Source organism: Patella vulgata, chromosome 6 (assembly GCF_932274485.2).
Source record: "Patella vulgata chromosome 6, xgPatVulg1.2, whole genome shotgun sequence".
Lineage (NCBI taxonomy): Eukaryota > Metazoa > Mollusca > Gastropoda > Patellidae > Patella > Patella vulgata.
Window position 1 is genome coordinate 50,894,982 of NC_065884.2, and position 21,399 is coordinate 50,916,380.

The following is a 21,399-nucleotide window of genomic DNA, read 5'->3' on the forward strand; positions in this document are numbered from 1 at the left end:
TTTCCTTTTATTCACATATCTTGGGTAAGCGCTTTGTTATTTAATCAAAATATAGTTTGTTTTATTCATCCTAGTACAACCAAAAATATGTTTAAAAAGATACATTATGTAAACTAAAATCTGAAGGTCTTTTTTCAGGCTTCAAATATAAATCATTATAGAAACATTTATTAACATGACAAGCCCATAATCAACTCTCTGGACTATTGGCCGCAATTTAAAAGTTCAAATAGATATTATTATACCATTGCTACAATAATAAACAATCTACGCTACATTTTGCCAAAACTTCAAAGACCTCAACTTTGCACAGGATAAAATAAATTGACTCAAATTTTCAATATATTAATTTTTAATGATCTATTTTTCAACTATTATAGCAAAAACGAACACCTCTTTATCTAATTCTTACATAATGCATCTTTGATATTGTGTTTAATAGAAATACCTGTGACCGTTTTTGCATGTTACTTCTCTTACGCTCTAAGGAGGAAGAAAATGATGGGTTGTCCCATCCATCTGTCAATCGGTGTGAAGGAGAATAAAGTTGAGCTCTATCATACAATTCATTGTCAGCCCAAATAATATCTTGACTTGATGATTCATACATTGATGCTTCACCCAATGCTGAAAATTTAAGAGTATAAATTAAATTCATGTTTTATAATGATTTATAATAATGATTCTCATAATCCTTTACAATATAATGATTCTTACAATGAGTTACAATAACAATTCACACAATGATTTACATTAATGATGATTCTTACAACCTCAATTAAATTCATGTTTTATAATGATTTATAATAATGATTCTCATAATCCTTTACAATATAATGATTCTTACAATGAGTTACAATAACAATTCACACAATGATTTACATTAATGATGATTCTTACAACCTCAATGGGGGACAATCTAAATATAAAATCACATAAAATCAACATTGACTGCCCACCAAATATTCAAAATTAGTGAAGAAGGTATGTTTTACCCAAGTTTTATGTAGTACAAAAATTAATGTACATAAGTATTTGTCTAATAATATTTATAATTGACTTCAATTTTAAGTAAAGAGAATTAATCAATACCCAATTAATACAAACTGAAAAGAAAATTAAAGGTAAACTTGCATTATCTGCTGAATCTTTCAAAATAAAAGTATACTTGTAGAACGCATGGCCCATCAATAATTGAAATAATGCATGGAACCACTCCAATATTTTATTCTAATCCAACTCATAGAGGTTTAGCAGTGTAAACTTTGCATCCATATAACGTATATGAATAAACATACTCCTGTCTCATAAAGTAGTAAAATATTTTTTTAAATTATTACATGTTAACTTATAAATTATTGCTGTTCCAATGTCATAATTTAAAAAATTATCTGTATAAATTACTATAAAATAAAACTAAAACTATATGATTTCCAGCAAGTGTACCTTTAAGTGGACAACATCAAAAACAAATTAATGAAAGGAAGAAAATTCAAAATTAAGATGGCTAGCTAAACTTATTGTATTAAAGGACAATATATCATAGCAATATTTGGAACTTGTTTAACTAGTTCTATCACATACGTGATAATGACTGACACCAACATAGAAAAAAACTTAAAAATGGTCTTCTCTATTAAAGGACAATATATCATAGCAATATTTGGATTGTGTTTAACTAGTTCTATCACATATGTGATAATGACTGACACCAATATTGTCCTTTAAGGGTTGAAAACTGAAACTGATAGATTTATGAATTGCTACCAACTGTATTGAGTATTTTCTGCCTGATTTGTCAAAAACACAGAATTTGTTTGATAGATTTTATTAACAAGTACTATTATTCTTAAATACGGGATGTGTTGATAAAATCAAAAGGTAATTGTGAGGATGATAAACATGTGAGCAGTGTTAAACATGGGTTGCCAGGCAACAGAAAATACACATACCTGCAGCTTTGCTGTCTACCCGCAATAACATTATAAAGCAAAATTACCATGAAAAGAGCAACATAATAAAGTCTTTAATATTGATGAGAATTAATAGCTAATACCTATATGTACCATCATTAAAATGGACCATAGCTTGTAGAATTACTGACTAAATTCTCTGAAAATCAATTAGTAACCATCTTCCTTACACAAAGCTAAACAAACTTTGATTTTGAGTTTCACTTAATTGTGGATGGACGGACGGACGGACGGACCAACAGGATTACAACAATCACTGCAACCACAGTAAAATGTGGATTTATTAAAACTAAAAAAAAGGAGTGGTGGTGAAGGACCAATGATGAAGTCACAAGAAAGAAGTACATTCACATGTTTAGTTGTACAAATAGCAATAAAACTTAAAGAAGGTGAACTAGAAACGAAAACAATGAATACAATAGAGCTATAAGTTGTATAAGAAATAATGATTGAACCATTTCAGGATATAAGAAATAATACACTTTTTACAGTAATAAATGCTACGTTAATTTGATATATAAAACAAATGTCAAGCTTTAATCCAAAATTCCATGCTAAATATACATACAGAAAAGTAAACAAACTAAAAAAAAAAGGGGAGAGAACTCAAGGAAGACTGGTGTTGAATCAACATGCTAACTACATTGAAACATAACATGCCGTAAAATAATAGGTCACCCTCTTCACTGCTGGAAGTTTGCTTGCAAGCCGATAACACACTTCTTGATCCTTTGGTAGGTTCATTTAGCGCCCAAGCTTTAGGGTAAAATTTATATCATATGAATAATAAAACACAGCAAATATTCTATAATTTGTAAAGACTAGCTCTACATCGAAAAAATTATAAATGTCACACTCTTTATTTTCAACAATATAGTAAACAGGCTGATGATTTCTAAAGACAAAATGAATTTACCAGTATCTCAATCCCATTTGAGAGAAAAATTTAAAAAGCAAAAAATTATAAAATTGACAACAATGAAATAGGACAAACAATAACGATATAACTAATAACACACATAGTCAAACAAAATTCTTGATTTACGAAAACAAAAAGATCTGGGTCAGAATTCAATTCATCACGTTAATATCTTATGGTACATTTGTCAGATGTTGTGATTACCTTATACATGACTGAATAATTTTATATAATGTTCAATATCTGGTTTAAGTTGTGCCCACCATACAATATCAGACAACTGTTTACAGTTTCAGGTAGCAAACAAGTTAAGTTTGGAGCCTTCACGAGCTATGACAAATATACCATTAATGAAGAAAAACATTTCTCCAGATGTAATGATTTTCAAGCTTAACCGTAACTGGTTACTGGTAATTGAATTCATACCCAGTTTGATCACTGATGTCCAGAATATAACACAGTGAAAAAAAGATATGATTTAAATAAGGAGAAATGGGAGTAGGTAGATGTCAGAACACAACAACTACAAATGACAGATTTCTTCATTAATATGATCACAATATTTAAGTACCATTTATTTCTTTGTTTAAAATTTGATTGAAAGAAGAAAACAATCCTTCTGTTCACTTATTTTTCACGGACATTATCTATTTTGTAACAGATTTTAATTCACCAGAAACAACAAGTACAGTGCCAAGTCCTTGAATAGGCAAAATTGTATAGAGAGAGAGAGAGAGAAATGGGGTACCGGAGGTCCCGGAGAAAACCCACGAGGTTGGACAGGCGACCCTACTCCTTGCCACGTACAACCGGGGATTTGAAACCACGCCAGTCGACTCAATGACAGACTTAATGATACAGCGCACGCACGCTAACCATTCAGCCATCCAACCCCCCAAAATTGAATAGATTATAGAAGTGAATTTCAACTATCTAGTACCCATTTAGACAACAACAGTCAACAAAGGGCAGAGATAGAACACAAGTGGTAATCTAACAACTTCCAAATTCCTGTTCTTGTTGACAGGTACAAATTTTGATAATTAGATCAAGTCTGATTGGGTAATAGATTGAGTTCATTTATAGGCCATAATACAAAGTGGTCATAGAATCCTGTCATTAATTATCGCTTTCTAATTTGAATTTTAAAAAAAAAACCATCTAAGGTGTAAATACACGCTGACCACAGGGCATCCTACAGAAATCCTTACAGCGACAGTATGTATCAGATGACCTGCCTTTATCCTAAATTAATCATTAACCATTTTAACACAAGTTAACTTTTATTGCAAAATTACAATCTATTTTGATCAATCACGCTTTGATGATGAATCCTGCTACTATCAATTTTTTTTGTACAGGTTTATAGTTTTAATAATAATACCAACTGAGTTGAGGGTATAGTGTGATAGATAAGAGATAGATATAGAATGATACTTTACAACATAAACACTAGGGTCCACTAAAACATCTCATTAAACGATTATATCATTAAAATAATTATATCAAATATCAGAAGATATTAAATATGAAAAGCAAACAGGACATGTAAGAGATGTCAGCCCCATAGACAACTATAGGGTGCCCCACATTGAAAAAAATACCTCAAAAATTATCGATAGTAGTAGCACCTGATCCCATCTCAGTAATCATAAGATTTCCCTTCATCCTGTATTTTATAATATATATCCATACGAATGGCTGTTAAAATACACTACTTTTGTTGTGTACCACATTTGTTTTTAAATTTTTCAATGTCATTGGAGTTGTGTGCTCATGGTTAGAAATTAGTCATGCTCAATAATCCTTCTGACGATTTTCCGGATAATCGACAGGCTGTTAACATCAGAAAAACTTTTATTATAGCTTAAATTTGGCTGTGTGGGACACCCTGACAACTAATTAGAGAGAAAGTTACGACTTTTAATAAATGGACAGTCAATTCACCTTCTTCTTCCGCCACGTCCAATTTCATACTACTGGATTTGCGTAATTGCGTAAATGTGAATGTGTTAGTCTCATTATCAGATGGTCCCCTACTTTCACATAAACGAAGTTTTGTCTCACAGCTTTCCAGAATAGGCAAAGACTTACGGTGATCCTTAGTATATGCTGCTTTATTGATGTGGGGCAAAGAAAAAAAATATTACACAAATTACAATTGTTACATGGACGTAATGAAATAAAATTCTAAAAATAACCCAATGAAACATAATATGGTCTCATTACTTATGAACCCTATTGACGCACTGGATAAATTAAAGAATCTTTGCGTGAAGGTCTGTTACGATACATTGATATATATCATGTACTGCAATATTTTGTCCCACAATACAAGATAGGCCAAGCTTCTGATCGCACTTCAAATATAGTTACTTTTCATAAAAAATAATCTTATCAAATTTACTAGTTCATACAGGTTATTCTTCTCTGACACCCTCATAAGATATCTACAGATTTATCATAATTATTTTAAAGCTATTGATTGTCATTTGCATATTTTGGACAATATCATTATTTTCAGGGCATATCCAAACTAAAATGTACTTAAATTTAGCTATTTTTTTACTGATATTCCTTTCAGATATTCAAGTTTCACAACATTACAGTTTGCAAGGGATTAGAAGTCCCTCAAATGCTGATCAAGGGCTATTTCAAGATGTTTTCATTTACATAATATAATCATCACTGTTTCATAATTTGAGCATAAATACTTTGAGATATACGTTATTTCGCAAGGGTTGTGTATCAAAACACTCATAGTAAATATCAAATTGTGTAGCCAGTGTTCAAAATAATTCTCTAATTTTTCAAATTCTTGCCATTAAAAATCAGTTTTCAGAAAGAAACTATTTCATATCGTGCACAAAGCCTCCTATAAATAATTAACTCTATAAATAATAAGCTGGTCTATAGTTTAATGCTTATAGTACTAGATTAAAGATGGTCTATAAATATAGTATTCTGTAATTCAACACCCATGCATATAGTATTGTACAGGCTAACATCATCTTTTGTCTTAATATTTAAGAAGAATTTATATATAAAAGGAAATAATTATACTATAATGAAGGTTAAAGATACATTAGTTAAGATTTTAATAAAGAGTTTGTCATTCTTGTTATAACAGTTCAAAAATAAATGATATAAAAAGAAAATATTGAAAATTTCAGTCATATTACTTTATTCTGAACGAAATAATAATTGTTGGAAGTTTGGACTAGAAATAGGCATCAACTGTCTCTTTTCGAGAATTGCAGTTGTTTTTTTGATAGACGATAACTCCACCCACATATTCTTGATTATCAAGTAACATTTTCAATGCCTACGGTACCCTTGATTATCAGTCTCCTGTAATGACGTCAGTGATTAACAGTAAACGTTAGCTTGGTCAGCCATTTAATGATTGATTATTAAATGGACGACTGTTTAAATCCATCCATCCGAGGGTCTACAGAGTTGATTTTGGGCTTATTATGCAAATAAAGGTCTAATTAATAATTTCTATAACAGTTGAAGCCTATGGAAAGACTTGCAATAGGCATATTTACCTCTTAACTAATGTATCTTTAAGTATAAAAGCATTTTATATTCTTTTAAAGAGGGATTAACACTTTGGAGGTTTTTACCAGTCAGTAAAAATATAATTTTTAATTTGACAGTTTTATTCGGTTTGTTCAAGAAAGATTGTAGGCCAATCCATCACTGAAAATAACCAAAGATACCCAATACCTTACCCTTAATGGGTCAGCGTGTGGATTTTTGATAATTTGGTTAAGTCTTAGGTTATTCTAAATATGACAATGTTTAAAAAAAAGTGTTAATGCCTCTTTAAGATCAAATGATCATATTTGCAGCAACAATAAAAAAAATATTTGTAAGATTCTTAATCAAGGAAGCACATCCCTTTTATGAATAGTTGTAAAAATATTCAATACTAGTATGCAGAAATTTGTAAATAATCATTTTGTATAAAAATATTCAAGACCCAAATAGCTGACCAATAAATAAATGAGCTAAGTTACTCACCAGCAAATTGTGTGCGCCTGCTCTTAACAAAACTAGGTCTGACTAGGTGTTCACCGTTTGGGACTGCATCACTCACTTCACTGTAAATATCTTCAGGAGGGGGTGGCGATGTGGAAGAAGCCCGTTCCCGATCACTGTCAGAATGATATGGATTTGGGTGGATTGGTTGATCATAGATGGGTTCTGAATCTTCTGTACTTTGACTGAAAGAAAAAAAATAAAAATAAATAACATTACGCAGATGTGAGATAAAACATAAACATACAGAATAATTTCTGTTAAGAAAATGACAAAACAAGTTTTCTGCACCGACTGGGCTAGTGAAGACAGACATGTTCATGAACATTATTACAGATTTTGACTTCATTATTAACAAGCCTAGAAAATTCTACATTGCCAACAGTTTTGCAATTAGATAAACAGAAATTTATTTGATGGCAACCCCCCGAAAAGAAATTATTAGCAGGGAGAATCTTACATAACCAATCCTCGAATAATGATACAGAATTATTTTTGTATTTGCAGCAAATCATCAAACAGAAAATGTCATCTTTTCTGTGTAAAATAGTCGAACGTAAAAAAAAATCTGAGGTTTTCAATGTAATTGATTATGTCATAAAAGGCAAGTATAAGATTTTTTTCATTACTCAATTTCATTCAATGATGAAAAGAAGAAAAATCTTATTAACCAATCAAAAACAAGATGACTAAGTCAAATTTTCAACATATTTCTAATATCAAAAAGCACAACGCTTATAATATGTTGACATGTGTACAAAGTTTCACAAAGATATCAGAATTTCTAAGATATGCTCCAGAAACCAAAATAGGACGGAAAGGTGAAGCCCATTTCAATATCGCCCTTAATTTATTTTGGCACAGGATAATAAGCAGAAGCAATATTTCCTAGGAGATATAGCTGATTAATCTCAAAAAGACAATATGCATCTTAGGTGATAATATATTATCTAACCTATTACTACTACTTTTGGTTGTATGATACATATCAAATGGTACTGGTAGTTTAGCTGGTGGTCTACGGTCCATATAACTACTTCTATCGTCATATGCTGGTGGACTAGGTTCTTCTACTGGTTCTGTATATAGAGATTCAGATTCTTCCTTTCTATCCCATGCATCTTTAAAGAATGGATTGTACACAGCAGCTAAAACATACAAAAAATGTACTCAATTCTTGTCATTCATTTAATCACTCATTCAAAATGATCATTTATGTATCAGATCACAAGTTTAATTTTGAATCGACCAGTCACAATCTGTGTATTACTGAATTTACCCTGTACTATAAAGAAATGCCTTTAGACCAAGATGGAGTGGAGCAAACAACCCGAAAATAAAGTGGAATGAAATGTTGGTATAATTTTTATCAGACAGTAATAACTGACGATCCTCAGATGTGCAGAAAATTATGCAATCACAAGTATCTAGAGTGAGTACAATTTATTGTCACTGCTGATTAGTGTTCGATATTATTTTTCATTAGATTCTTTGAGTAAGGCTCAAAAACAATAGTTCACATTAACTAAGAATTCATCGTTGTTTATGTCCCATCATTTTTTAAAATGATATTATTTGCTAAGACAGAGAAGCCTAGTCAAGACGTTGCTCAGTAATAAACATTAATTTCTATTCCATAGAATTGTGACCTGTGTATTTCCAGCCCTATTGCTAAATGCCAAATGCCATTGGAACAATTTACACATTAAAAAACATTAAGCTACACAATAAGACATTCTGAAAGTCTTACTTTGCTGTTGGAAATTAGCTGTTGTAGTCATAAAATGGGCATATAAGATATCATCAGCTAGTGCATTGCCTTCTTTTATTAATGTCTGAGATATATCACTAGTAAAGAAAGATGCTGCTCCACCACTATCAGCTACACAAACAATCAGTTTAGGTACAGGTGGTAATCGTTTACCTAGAGCTCTAAAATACAAACAAATTCAACCATATTTTTAGCATCAAATTAAGCTTGGAGCAGGAAAGAAGAGACTGTTACTTTGTAACGTGCAGTACATAACAAAATTTGTTTTCTTAAAACAAAGCAAGCTGCATTGACAATGAAATGGGTCTACTCTTTCACAAATGCCATGCTCCTTGTCTTTTTCATCAAAACACAAATCATCTTAAGAATTTCATATTATAAGAATAATTAAATAAACTTTGTAAATCAAGTATGAGAGAAAAACAATGTTTTTAAAATTCGTGCAATAATGACTTTTACAAAATATTAAACAAAGTTTTCAAATACACTTAAGGGCTTCACTATAATGCTGTTAGGAGCCATGTTGAAACTGAAACTCAGTTTATAATGAGTTCCCAGTGTAGAAAATAAAGTTAGTCTGGGAATAGTAATTTATTATCAAAGCAGAGGTACTTACTGAAGTGTTGATAATGATGCTCTACGTTTAGCAGAATAAACCAGTATATAACCATGGAATATACCCTGCTGTAAACTACCACCACCATGATTAGGAGAGATCTCGATTTCAATCTTCTGTTTACCACAGTCTAGAAATGAATCTATGTTGATAGTATTGGGACTATTACGTGATACCTGACAGTTCTCATTATATAACAAGGGACCTAGAGGTATTTCTACTGGTAACGGGTCTCCACACATCATACACATGGCAATTCTACAAAGAAAAATCAAATACTACAATTATAAGAAAGAAAAGGTACACCAGTTAGTCAGCTAGATCTGTAACACATAAGGTTCATCCTCAATCTAATTAATATAGCATAAAAATTTGAGAGCTGCAGAGAAACAAACTGTAAAGGGAGATAATAAAACCAGGTTAATATTGAAACAAGCCAACAGTAAGGTTGATCAGGGGTCTTGATAACTTTTCCAATATGATTAGCAGAACTGCTAATGAAGTTAGATAAATTCAGGCAAACTGGTTAGCAATGTCCCATTTTGATTAGCAGTGTATGAATACCCATAGATTACAATTCCGGAAAAGTGTGATTGAAGTAAAGTCTGTTGAATTTAAAATATTATTGAAAGCTTTATTTCAGTCAAGGAAAGCTTTATTTCAGTCACACTATTTCAAAATTATTGTTATAAATATTCTAAGGTCTGCTCATTGCTGTGTATACTCTCTCATATGTTTACCGGTATTAGTAAGAAACGTAGTAGGCCTATCTGAATAATTTTGATGACATTTCTGGGGTGATTTGTAGTTTAAACAAATGTAACAAGACGGCACCATATAAGTATTGGATGGTCCTAGTTTAAATCCATTTGAATCCAAGCCGGGAAATTATCTAGCATTGGTATTTTGATTTCTTTATTAAATGTTAAACAATCAATCTGAGTACATTTTAAGCTGTGATTTTTTTTTAATTTTAGCTAAAATGCAAATGCTGCATCAAGGCTTTTACAGTAGGAGAAAAGAAAATACATTATATTATTTTATCAACTATAACAATATGATATCGTACCTGATATCTGGTTCTATTTGATCACTTAATAACCAACCACCTAGACTATTTCTACCTTGTTGTATCACAGACTGTATAGCTTGATGTACCTGCTTTATACTAAAACTCTTCTCCCCTTCCATCTCCTCTTCAGGAATGTCAACAAACTCACCATGTAGCCTAGAAAAATATATGACACAAATAATTTAATGCTCTTTCTATATGGTTGCATATTAATTGCAACTCTGTAATTTCTGATCGACAAACGCAGAATTTAACAATTCAACAACATCTAAAGTACTTCCATTGTCCTATATCACGTTCACAAACTTAAATTTTAAGGTAAAAATGTAAACAATATGACCAAAAAGTAACCTGTGTATAATGCTTTCAAAATTCCATCAAGACCCAAGTCATAAATTTGAACGTAACCTGGGGAATAACTCCACAATATGCAATTCAAAAGCGGTATATGTATTACTTGCAGATAAGGTTATTCAATCCACAACGCCGGTAGCAGTTTTCATACATTTCTGATAAAATATTTATTTTAAAAGAAGTATTTAAATAGAATTTATCCTAATGATTGTATATTCTTACCTTCGTGCTAATGTCTGGCCTTCCTCTCGTAACATCTCTCGATGTTTCTCACTTTGACTAGATTTATATGACTGTATTATGACTATCTGCATGCTGCTCATAGTCGCCTCTTCTTCACGTTGAAGATCCGAGAAGAGCGATTGTTCAAGACTACTACGAATATATTCTAATGTTTCTACCGAATTATAAACACACAAACAACCTACAACAAAGATATTCAAAATGAAAATATAATTGACAATTTAAAGATACATATATATACTATTAAGCAAGAACTATTTGCGAAATGCAGAAAGGAATCAATGCTGTATGAAAAATGGTTTCATTTAGCATATTTAGCCTTATAAACATAATGCAATCAATTTTTGTTTTATAGTATAATTGAGTGACTGTGTAAAAAGGAACGAAGAAAACAACAAAAGGTATCACAAAAGCACACACTAAGAAACAGTAAATGTGCTCCTTCCAAAAATTGAAATATTTCAGTTTTTTGACAAGTATCCTATGCGATATACCTTACATTTGATAAAAAGACAAAATTTAACATATTTGGCAAAAACACACTTAAAAAGCTTGAACAATACAATAGACTATGTTATTGCTATTACTATCTAAAGCTGAGATAAATATTGTAGATAAATTTTCAGTAAAACATGCAAATTTTACTATAACAGAACGACATGCGGTTTACAATTTCTTACATACAATGTAATTGTAAGTATGATAAGCAACAACTAGTCTGAAGTAGTCATTCTCTGTGATGTAATATTTAGACCTTATTAATACGCCTTCCTTAAATAGCTATGTTTATGCCATATACATTTATCCAAATTTTATGCCAACTGTGTCATTGTCTTCCTTTTTTTATAGGATTAAAATTTTATATAATTGATCTTACATTTGATAAAATAATGACATTTGACCAGTTAAATTCCTACGTATCAGGAATCTTAAAACAGTCAATTCATTGCATTCTGACCTTAACAACTGTGAACTTGTAATTGATTGTGTTTAGATCCTGATTACTATGTTCTAATACATTTAGTAAAATGCCTTCTAAAATCACATCATTTGACAAAATAAAACTGTTCAAAAGTAACCATAAGTTGCAATGAGTGAAGCAACAACTGACAAAAGTCTGATATGAATTGCACATTGTGTGGTGAAAATAACATGGTTTATAATACACATGACTGTGTCAGGTTTCTATAAACTACAAATATATTCAAAACTTATTTAAATATTTGTTTTACACGAGTATCAACAAGCATTCTTATATTATTGCTGAAACAATTCTTTACAGCCGCGACAAATTTTACAATGCATGCATCTATAAGAGTCTGATACTGCAAATACATCTCTATGAATATATAATCCAAATACGTATAGATGGAATACATCAGGCAAAAATTAAATTTCACTGAATTGGTCTGTAACTCGACAATAAAATAGTGTACCACCATTCAATCAAATACTTGGAAATTTTACCAAAAATAATTCCAGCAAACAGAATTTCCATTGATTTATAGTCAATAAAGGACCATCGGCCTGTCAAAAATTACCGTAATTGCTCGAAAATTGGAACTGGATCTGTAACTATCTCTTAAGTTCCAATTTAGAAAGATCAGGAAAACAAAAATGATGGATAGACGTCAGACTGACGGAGAGTAAACCTATAGTCCCTTCTGGTTTCACCAGTAGGGGACTAATATCTAAAGCTCTAATTAAGATGCGTAGATGTACGTAGATTTAGAAAATGAAATTAAATTTAAAATCATACCAGATAAGTTGGCAGGCACCATGCTGTGTTTTCTGAACAAGACAAGTCACATGTCAGCATTTCAATAAACAAGTTAAACATTTTGTTACCTGTCAATACTGAATCCAAACACGTACCATGTGGTTTAAAATTAGCTGTACCTAAAGCATTATGATCTAGGCTTACATCTCCATCTATTGGTCTATAATCCAAACTATATGTTACATTCTGATATATGTATTCATCATCTGAACAAATTCGCTGAAAAATTAAAATTTATAGTACAGCAAGACCCATTTTTTGTGCAAGACTTTAAATTAAACGAGTTAATATTTATACAGCGGCAAGCAATAAGTCGAACTTTGCTATCTTGACATGAATTTTACTCACACTGTTACTAGTTAACACCAGTGATGGGATTTCAAAAAATTTCTCGTCGGACATTTTTACCGAAAATAAAGGGACATAACTATTATCGTTATTTAAGCAGGCAGTTTTAGACCACCAACAAAAATCCTGTGTCAACAAAATATTCAAATTCTTGCGTAATAAAATTTATGTCAGAATATTCCTACAAAATTATGTGTTGTCGTAATACGATAGAATGAAAGCGTGCCGAGTACTGTCGACCCGTACTGTCTATCAAATTCATGCCAGTAATATTCCTCCAAGTTTCAAATATTTTTCGGGTCTAGGTCGACCCTTTTTTCAGAAGAAGTCAGGCATTCATCTTATACTCCGTTTCGACTAATATACGGATGGAGGTAAAAATTAACCTTTTTAGGCCACAAGTGACGCTCCATGACAGAGATCGAGTATCTGCTGAATAATAGCGCTCGACTCTGATTGCACGCGCAATCGTGTAAAGCAATTAACTACTTACACTACAATCGAATTCGGAATTTGTCGACCTCTCTCAGCTTGTTTATTTTTATTTTTAAAACATAAACCCCATTCAAAATATTATCATAAACCCGAGAATATGCATCAAAATAGAATCTTTTCTCTGACATTTTCCATGTGATAATTGTCATGTTTACATCTCTTGTAATTTCATTCTTCTCGCAAGATTTCTACTTTTGATTTCAGTTATTGTATATCATAACCACGTGTGTGTGTGACAAGTTAATGGATATAATAGGATATGTGACATATATAACTAGTTTCTAGATGTTGTCAACTGACATCAGTAAGATTAAAATGTTCGACAATGGGGAAACTCTAAGTTAATCATGTAGATTAAGTTTATTATAATCACTCTTATTGGATTGATACAAAGGAGAAGGAATGACTTCTGTTCAGGATTGGATTGATGAATTGTTCGACAACGGATTAAGTCAGTCAATCAAGGCAGATTAAGTAGTTAATCAAGGTACATGTAGGTGTATAGACGGTATCACATGTTAAATACGTTCTCTTAATTATTTAATCAATCCAGTCTATTATCAACGATAATCGGGTTGAGTTGTAGCTGTACACTCAGTACACTATATTAATTTTGTAATCTTGAATATTATTCACCATGTCTTAATGTCCAATTGGGCATATTTTTGGTCAGACAATTTAGGTCGTATGGAAAATAGCGTCAGACATGTCCGGAATATACGTCAAAATCCCATCACTCGTTAACACCTATGTTAAAATTAGCAGATTGGCAAAAAAAAAGCTTCCCTTGAAGTATCTTGAAGAAAGACAATTGCTCACAATTAACCTTGTGCCAGTAGTGCAAATATTTTTATCTGAGGGTTATGTATTTAGGACTTTCAAGGAGATATATCTTTACATTAAGGTACATTTCATGCAGTAATGTAAGCTAAAAGTTTAGTGTTCAATGATTATAATATATCTTACCCTGATTTCTCTGTTGAGTTCAGTAGCTACACCTTCTTTACCAAGTAATACTAGATTTAATGGCTTCACTTCACAATCTAAGTCTTCTACTGATTCTATTAACTGTGATGTCGGTCTGTAATAATTTTATATCATAAATTACCCACATTATTAAAGCTTTTAAAAATTATACTACAATGAAAATATTATAAATACCGGTACCTTTTGATTAACATTTTATCAACACTGTAATTATTTTGAGATTAACATATGGATTTTTTGCTAAGGAGGACCAGAAAGGATGACATTAGTGTTTCCACTGACTCTATATTAAATTCCAACAGTCATGTCAACTTTTATTTGCAAATTGTACACTGCATCTTCATCTCCTTTCCTATTCATATAGACTGACTACAAAGATGTTTTGAAGGGAAAAAAGCTTCTTCATGTTAACAAGATTACAGAACAAAGGAATATATACTGAATCATGCAAATTGCTGAATCACGAACACCATTACATTTTGAACACATCAAGTCTGTACAAAATGTTGACATTTCTAAGTATGCCTTTTAGTGAAACAGCTTCACCAACCCCAATTTACAATAGGTTCTATACACAAATATTTGAACACAAGTAAACAACACATAAATTTGACCAAAACGAAGACAAATCTAATATCCTGCCAATGGTTCCAGTCCAATATTCACTGTTGGTAAGGTTGTACTGGATTGTTCTTTTCACTAATAATCCTGATGATATTCAGATTTCTGTCTTACAAATGCCACAATCTTACCTGCTACTTCTGTTAGAAAGCACTTTTTGAACTTGACTGTCTATACATTGTTCTTTAAAATAACATCTATCTTTTGATGGACATTCGATAAAACCTAGATGATTTAATATCATCACTTTACGATCTTCTTCTAATCTCTGTAACATTTTATACCTAATAAAATACAAAAAACAGGAAAATTATAATACTGACTTGCTCCTGTTTGCTCATGAAACTATATTAATTTTTAGAGTTTTCCAAAATTCTATCCAGATTATCGCCCTTATTGTTGTTAAATTTTTTTGATGTTCTCACTCATGACATCAATTGGCAGACTATCGCCATTCAGAAGACCTGTCAAGGCTGGTCGCATTACGTCTTTCTTGTAAGTCACTTTATTTTTCAATTTTGTGAAGCCTGTATTATTACCAGCCTGGGACTGTATAGCGCAGTGAACGCTTAAAGCTGGCCCCGGGATCCATTCAAATGAATTGATACTTGTTGTTTATTTCTTGCAATGTCTGTGTATTTTTTTCTGTCTGCAGGTTTGTATTTATCAGTTTTGTTTGGCGTGTAGTGCAGTCTTGTTCAAGAGGCAATAAATCTATGTAAGCCAGAATAATTTGTCGTCATCAATAAGCTTTTAATTTTACGAATTGTTAAATATGCATATTAATCTAAATTTTTTTTTACTAGTTTAAGCTTCAGTTCAGTCAAAATCATTGAATAATTCCCATCGTTTATCTCACTATGACGTCATTTACTGTAAATAAAAGTTATTTCGGTAGCTAAACGACTTCAGAACTAAAGAATTATATTTAAGGAATGTGCAGGTTTGTAAGATTCAAAAAATTTGTAGATGTGTTAACTGCCTTCATACCAAGACTGGGCGTGACTGGGTTTTATAAATGAATAAATAACTATATTCTTTAAATGGCATTTAGTAATTGGAACATAATCAAATAACACACTATTTATGGATAACAATTACTGTGGTTTATTTCACTGCGACGTTTCAACAAGATTTCACAAGTCGTTATCAAGCATATAACACAAATAAATAAAATGAAAACAAAATAGCTATATATATATACACGAGCAGTGCGAACCCTCCAATGGGATGCAAAATCAGCAAGCATGAACAACTGTCCCAAGCCGTTAAATAAACAATGTACATAGATGGTTATAAACTGTAATTGGTATAGATAAGTGCAAGAATGAAGCCAAAGGATCAAACAATTATTAGCAGGTATAATGAGTCACGAGCAACTGGTCCTGACTGTAAAAACATATTAAATAAATCTATATATATATATATATATATATATACAGTAATTAGTTATAGATGAAAGTAATAATAAAAGATGAAAGGACAAGTATTATGGGGGGTGAAACTGAGGCCATAAGCAGTTAATCCTAACAGTGAAGGCAGTATGCAGTAAAGCAAATTGTAATTGATTTGAGGAGATGTACAAAGTTAAAAGCAATACAAATATTAAAATTAAAGGATAGTTCAGAGACGATGTAAACTACATTTTAATGATGCGATCATACGCTCTTGGAATGTAAATTCCTGGGTCCCTGTTTAGTTTTGGTTCATGCCTGCGTATATTAATAGCTTCATGGGTTCTTCGGTTTCGTTTGTTGTGGCAATTAACAGCTAACTTTTTGACGTTCGGCAATGGCAGATTGGTTGGTGGGTGTTTTCGACATGTGTTCTTTGATTCTGATGTCTAAGGGCCTCTTCGATTCTCCAATGTATGATTCCCCACAGCTGCAGATGACTTGGTAAACACTACCTTTTGGGGAGATGGGTTTGGTGGGGGTTATCTTACCATTTGCTTTTATTAAATCCTTGGTTGTCTTGCCTTTGAGATATGTGGTTTCTATCTGCGCTTCTTGTTTTAATAATCTTCTAATTTGGTGGGAGATGTTTCCGTGGAAGGGTATAAACACTCGTATAGGGGCTTTATCAGGTTTTAGTTTATCTTTTAACTAGTATGTCTAGGAAAGGAAGACTGTTGCTGGTTTCATTCTCCATGGTGAACTGATAGCAGAAATTTTCATGACGTCACTGGAAGAAATAGCCATTGAAACTGCACCATTCCAACCCTTATTCTGGTCTCGTAAGGTTGACGACGTATTTGTCATGATTAAAGAACAAGATGATGCGGGTATCCTACTACACCATTTGAACAACCAACACCCAAGGATCAAGTTCACCATGGAGAATGAAACCAGCAACAGTCTTCCTTTCCTAGACATACTAGTTAAAAGAAAGGACTCTAAAATAATTACCTCAGTATACAGAAAGCCAACCCACACGGACCAGTATATTCATTATAAATCAAACCACCCTAACAGCACTAAGGCAGCCGTCGTCGCCACCCTAACAAAAAGAGCCAAAAACATTTGTGACCCTGAAACACTCCCCCACGAAGTACAACACCTTACAGACGTTTTCACCAAACACAATGGGTATCCGCTACAGATGGTCAAAAAGATTATTAATTCCACACTATCCGACCTACCAAAACCAGATAAACTAAAACCTGATAAAGCCCCTATACGAGTGTTTATACCCTTCCACGGAAACATCTCCCACCAAATTAGAAGATTATTAAAACAAGAAGCGCAGATAGAAACCACATATCTCAAAGGCAAGACAACCAAGGATTTAATAAAAGCAAATGGTAAGATAACCCCCACCAAACCCATCTCCCCAAAAGGGTGTGTTTACCAAGTCATCTGCAGCTGTGGGGAATCATACATTGGAGAATCGAAGAGGCCCTTAGACATCAGAATCAAAGAACACATGTCGAAAACACCCACCAACCAATCTGCCATTGCCGAACACCTATTTGAAAACCCGCGCCAACGAGTGAACTGGACTAACGTCAAAAAGTTAGCTGTTAATTGCCACAACAAACGAAACCGAAGAACCCATGAAGCTATTAATATACGCAGGCATGAACCAAAACTAAACAGGGACCCAGGAATTTACATTCCAAGAGCGTATGATCGCATCATTAAAATGTAGTTTACATCGTCTCTGAACTATCCTTTAATTTTAATATTTGTATTGCTTTTAACTTTGTACATCTCCTCAAATCAATTACAATTTGCTTTACTGCATACTGCCTTCACTGTTAGGATTAACTGCTTATGGCCTCAGTTTCACCCCCCATAATACTTGTCCTTTCATCTTTTATTATTACTTTCATCTATAACTAATTACTGTATATATATATATATATATATATATATATATATATATATATAGATTTATTTAATATGTTTTGACAGTCAGGACCAGTTGCTCGTGACTCATTATACCTGCTAATAATTGTTTGATCCTTTGGCTTCATTCTTGCACTTATCTATACCAATTACAGTTTATAACCATCTATGTACATTGTTTATTTAATGGCTTGGGACAGTTGTTCATGCTTGCTGATTTTGCATCCCATTGGAGGGTTCGCACTGCTCGTGTATATATATATAGCTATTTTGTTTTCATTTTATTTATTTGTGTTATATGCTTGATAACGACTTGTGAAATCTTGTTGAAACGTCGCAGTGAAATAAACCACAGTAATTGTTATCCATAAATAGTGTGTTATTTGAATAAATAACTACTTTAATTAGGCTTATATTGTGGTGCACCATGTATATATATATACATGTAGTTGACATTATTTAATTCTTTTTCCCATAATATTAATTCTTTTTCCCATAATATTACGAAGAGTATATATTTTGAAACCAAATTTAAATGTACTACAACACATACACTATTGTTATTTATTTTCATTGTACAACAGAACCTGGATTCAATAATATCTTAATGTCATCTGAATATCAGTAGTAAACAGACAAAGTTTTATTGTTCTATCTGATTGAATACTTCCTTGATCCAAATATTTGATCATCAATATGAACAGGACTTCCTACAGTTTACACATTCTAAGAATCTATGTTTCCGTGCATACCTTCAGAAGATTTAAAACATCTATCTCTCAGAAAGAGATTGTTCCTGAGACCTTCATTTTCATAAATAAAAGCTATGCCCCCCCCCCTCCCCAAAAAGGGAACTGAATCTATAAGACGCAGTCTAAGACTACAAAACCCCATAAGAAACTAAATCTAGTGATTGACTGTTCTATTATTGGACACAAAGTAAATGACATTTAGTATATAAGAGCATTATAGAGCTGGGCAATATTTGGGTTTTTCGATATAAAACTGTCACAGAAATAAAAACAGCCAAAAATACTGTCTTCAAAAAAATATCAAAAACAGAATATACCTTGATTTTTCTGGATGATATTTAGAATAAATATTGAAAAAATATTTTTCTTTTCATGTAATTTACCATATTTTATTAATTAATTATGAATAAAGAGCAATAAATAATGTCAAAAACTCCCAAGTTTCATTCCATGAAGTTAGCAAACAGCATTACAGCTTTGTTTACTACATGTGACATCTCGCCGTTCTTTTTTTTCATCTGGCCAGTACTGTTATAATCGCCTCTGCCCTTGATCAATTATTTTCTATATGAATCTTGACGAATTGTGTAAGCCGATGCTTTGATTTTTCAAAGGAATCATCGGTTTTTTTAGTGAAATAAATTTTATTAAGGCCGAAATATTAATAATGCTAACTAGCCAATATCGAGAGTATTGGTAGACAGATTGTCATTATAATGTCAATGTGTCATGGCGGTCTCTGATCCGATAAATACCTAATGGACACTTGTTTTTTTTATAGACAAAACTGACATTTTATAGTTTAATTTAGTTTTCTTTTTATTGTAAATGTAAAATCCATTTTCAAAACAACATATGCTTGAATTAGAAAAACAAGTCTGCATAGCTTCCAATCGTAGCTATAACCAGCAACTGCCAGGCAGGATACGCCCACATTTTGCAAGAGATGGATGGAAAACAAGCTAAACAAAAAGTGATTTTTCGTACAATCAAGGGCCATAATTCAGGAAGTTACGATCCAATATGCGCAAGTATCGACAGGAACCAAGATGTTTGGGTAATAAATATGTATTTCAAATTTCATCAAAATTGTGGCCTCTAGAGGGTCCACAACCTTGATATACCATATTTACACTATTTGGGTACAAGAGGCGGCCATTTTGTCAGGCAATTTAGGGTGTAACGGTGATATATTCAAACCTTTTTTTTCAAATCTGATAAAAATTGTGACCTCAAGCTAAAAACATGATTTTTCATACAATCAAGGGCCATGATTCATGAATCGGATTCATGATTCATGAATTTAAAATCGGATCAAAATTATGACCTCTAGAGGGTCCACAACCTTGATATACCATATTTCTACACCATTTTGTACGGCAGTTTTGGTCCGATTTTCACAAAATTCGAACTCAAGCATCATTACAGTGTGATGGTGACATATTCAAACGGGTTTTTAAATCAGATAATAATTGTGCCCTCTAGAGGGACCACAAGCTAAAAACATGATTTTTCGTACAATCAGGGGCCATAATTTAGGAAGTTACGATCAGATATGCGCAAATATTGAAAGGAACCAAGATCTTTGGGTTATAAATATGCATTTTAAGTTTCATCAAAATCGAATAAAAATTGTGACCTGTAGAGTGTCCACAAACAAATTGTGGACAGATGTCCGGACAGGCGACGGCAATATACATCCACATGAAAATGTGGGCATATAAAAACGCACATGTACAAACAAAAACTTTTTTTATGTTTTTACCCATTTTATGCCCCTTTCATAAGTTCATATGCAAATATTCTTAATTAAATCAATTTGTCCATAATATCATATTTAATGTATTCCACATTAAAATTGTAATAAACAACAACAACATAGACCAACATTTTAAGCAAGTCTTCGTGACTAGATCTATTTTTGAACCTGATCATTTGTTTGAAAATACTATATATTTATGCTTAATTTTTAATAATACTGACAATAAAATGTCAAGTGAATACTCAGAGGGTTTGTCCAACCTTTTATGCATGTTTATTTACAATTAAAAGGTGGTCAACAATAAATTAC

The 21,399-nt window shown here is 32.1% G+C and overlaps 1 protein-coding gene across 5 annotated transcripts in view; it reads right to left on the reverse strand.

Annotated features, from left to right (window-relative positions):
• LOC126824692 (rho GTPase-activating protein 190) overlaps window positions 1-21,399 on the reverse strand; it is a 73,761-nt gene that overhangs the window by 23,701 nt on the left and 28,661 nt on the right. For 3 of the 5 annotated variants that reach the window (XM_050554008.2, XM_050554009.2, XM_050554007.2), the window contains exons 6-17: window positions 15,358-15,510; window positions 14,585-14,699; window positions 12,871-12,994; window positions 10,975-11,176; window positions 10,396-10,554; window positions 9,327-9,584; window positions 8,690-8,871; window positions 7,895-8,087; window positions 6,922-7,124; window positions 4,840-5,004; window positions 2,652-2,729; window positions 449-627 (exon numbers count right to left, since the gene is read on the reverse strand). In XM_050554008.2, coding sequence (XP_050409965.1) covers window positions 449-627; window positions 2,652-2,729; window positions 4,840-5,004; window positions 6,922-7,124; window positions 7,895-8,087; window positions 8,690-8,871; window positions 9,327-9,584; window positions 10,396-10,554; window positions 10,975-11,176; window positions 12,871-12,994; window positions 14,585-14,699; window positions 15,358-15,510 — 2,011 coding nt within the window. The remainder of the gene's footprint in view (window positions 1-448; window positions 628-2,651; window positions 2,730-4,839; window positions 5,005-6,921; window positions 7,125-7,894; window positions 8,088-8,689; window positions 8,872-9,326; window positions 9,585-10,395; window positions 10,555-10,974; window positions 11,177-12,870; window positions 12,995-14,584; window positions 14,700-15,357; window positions 15,511-21,399) is intronic. The other 2 variants (XM_050554011.2, XM_050554012.2) reach the window with 2 other exon arrangements.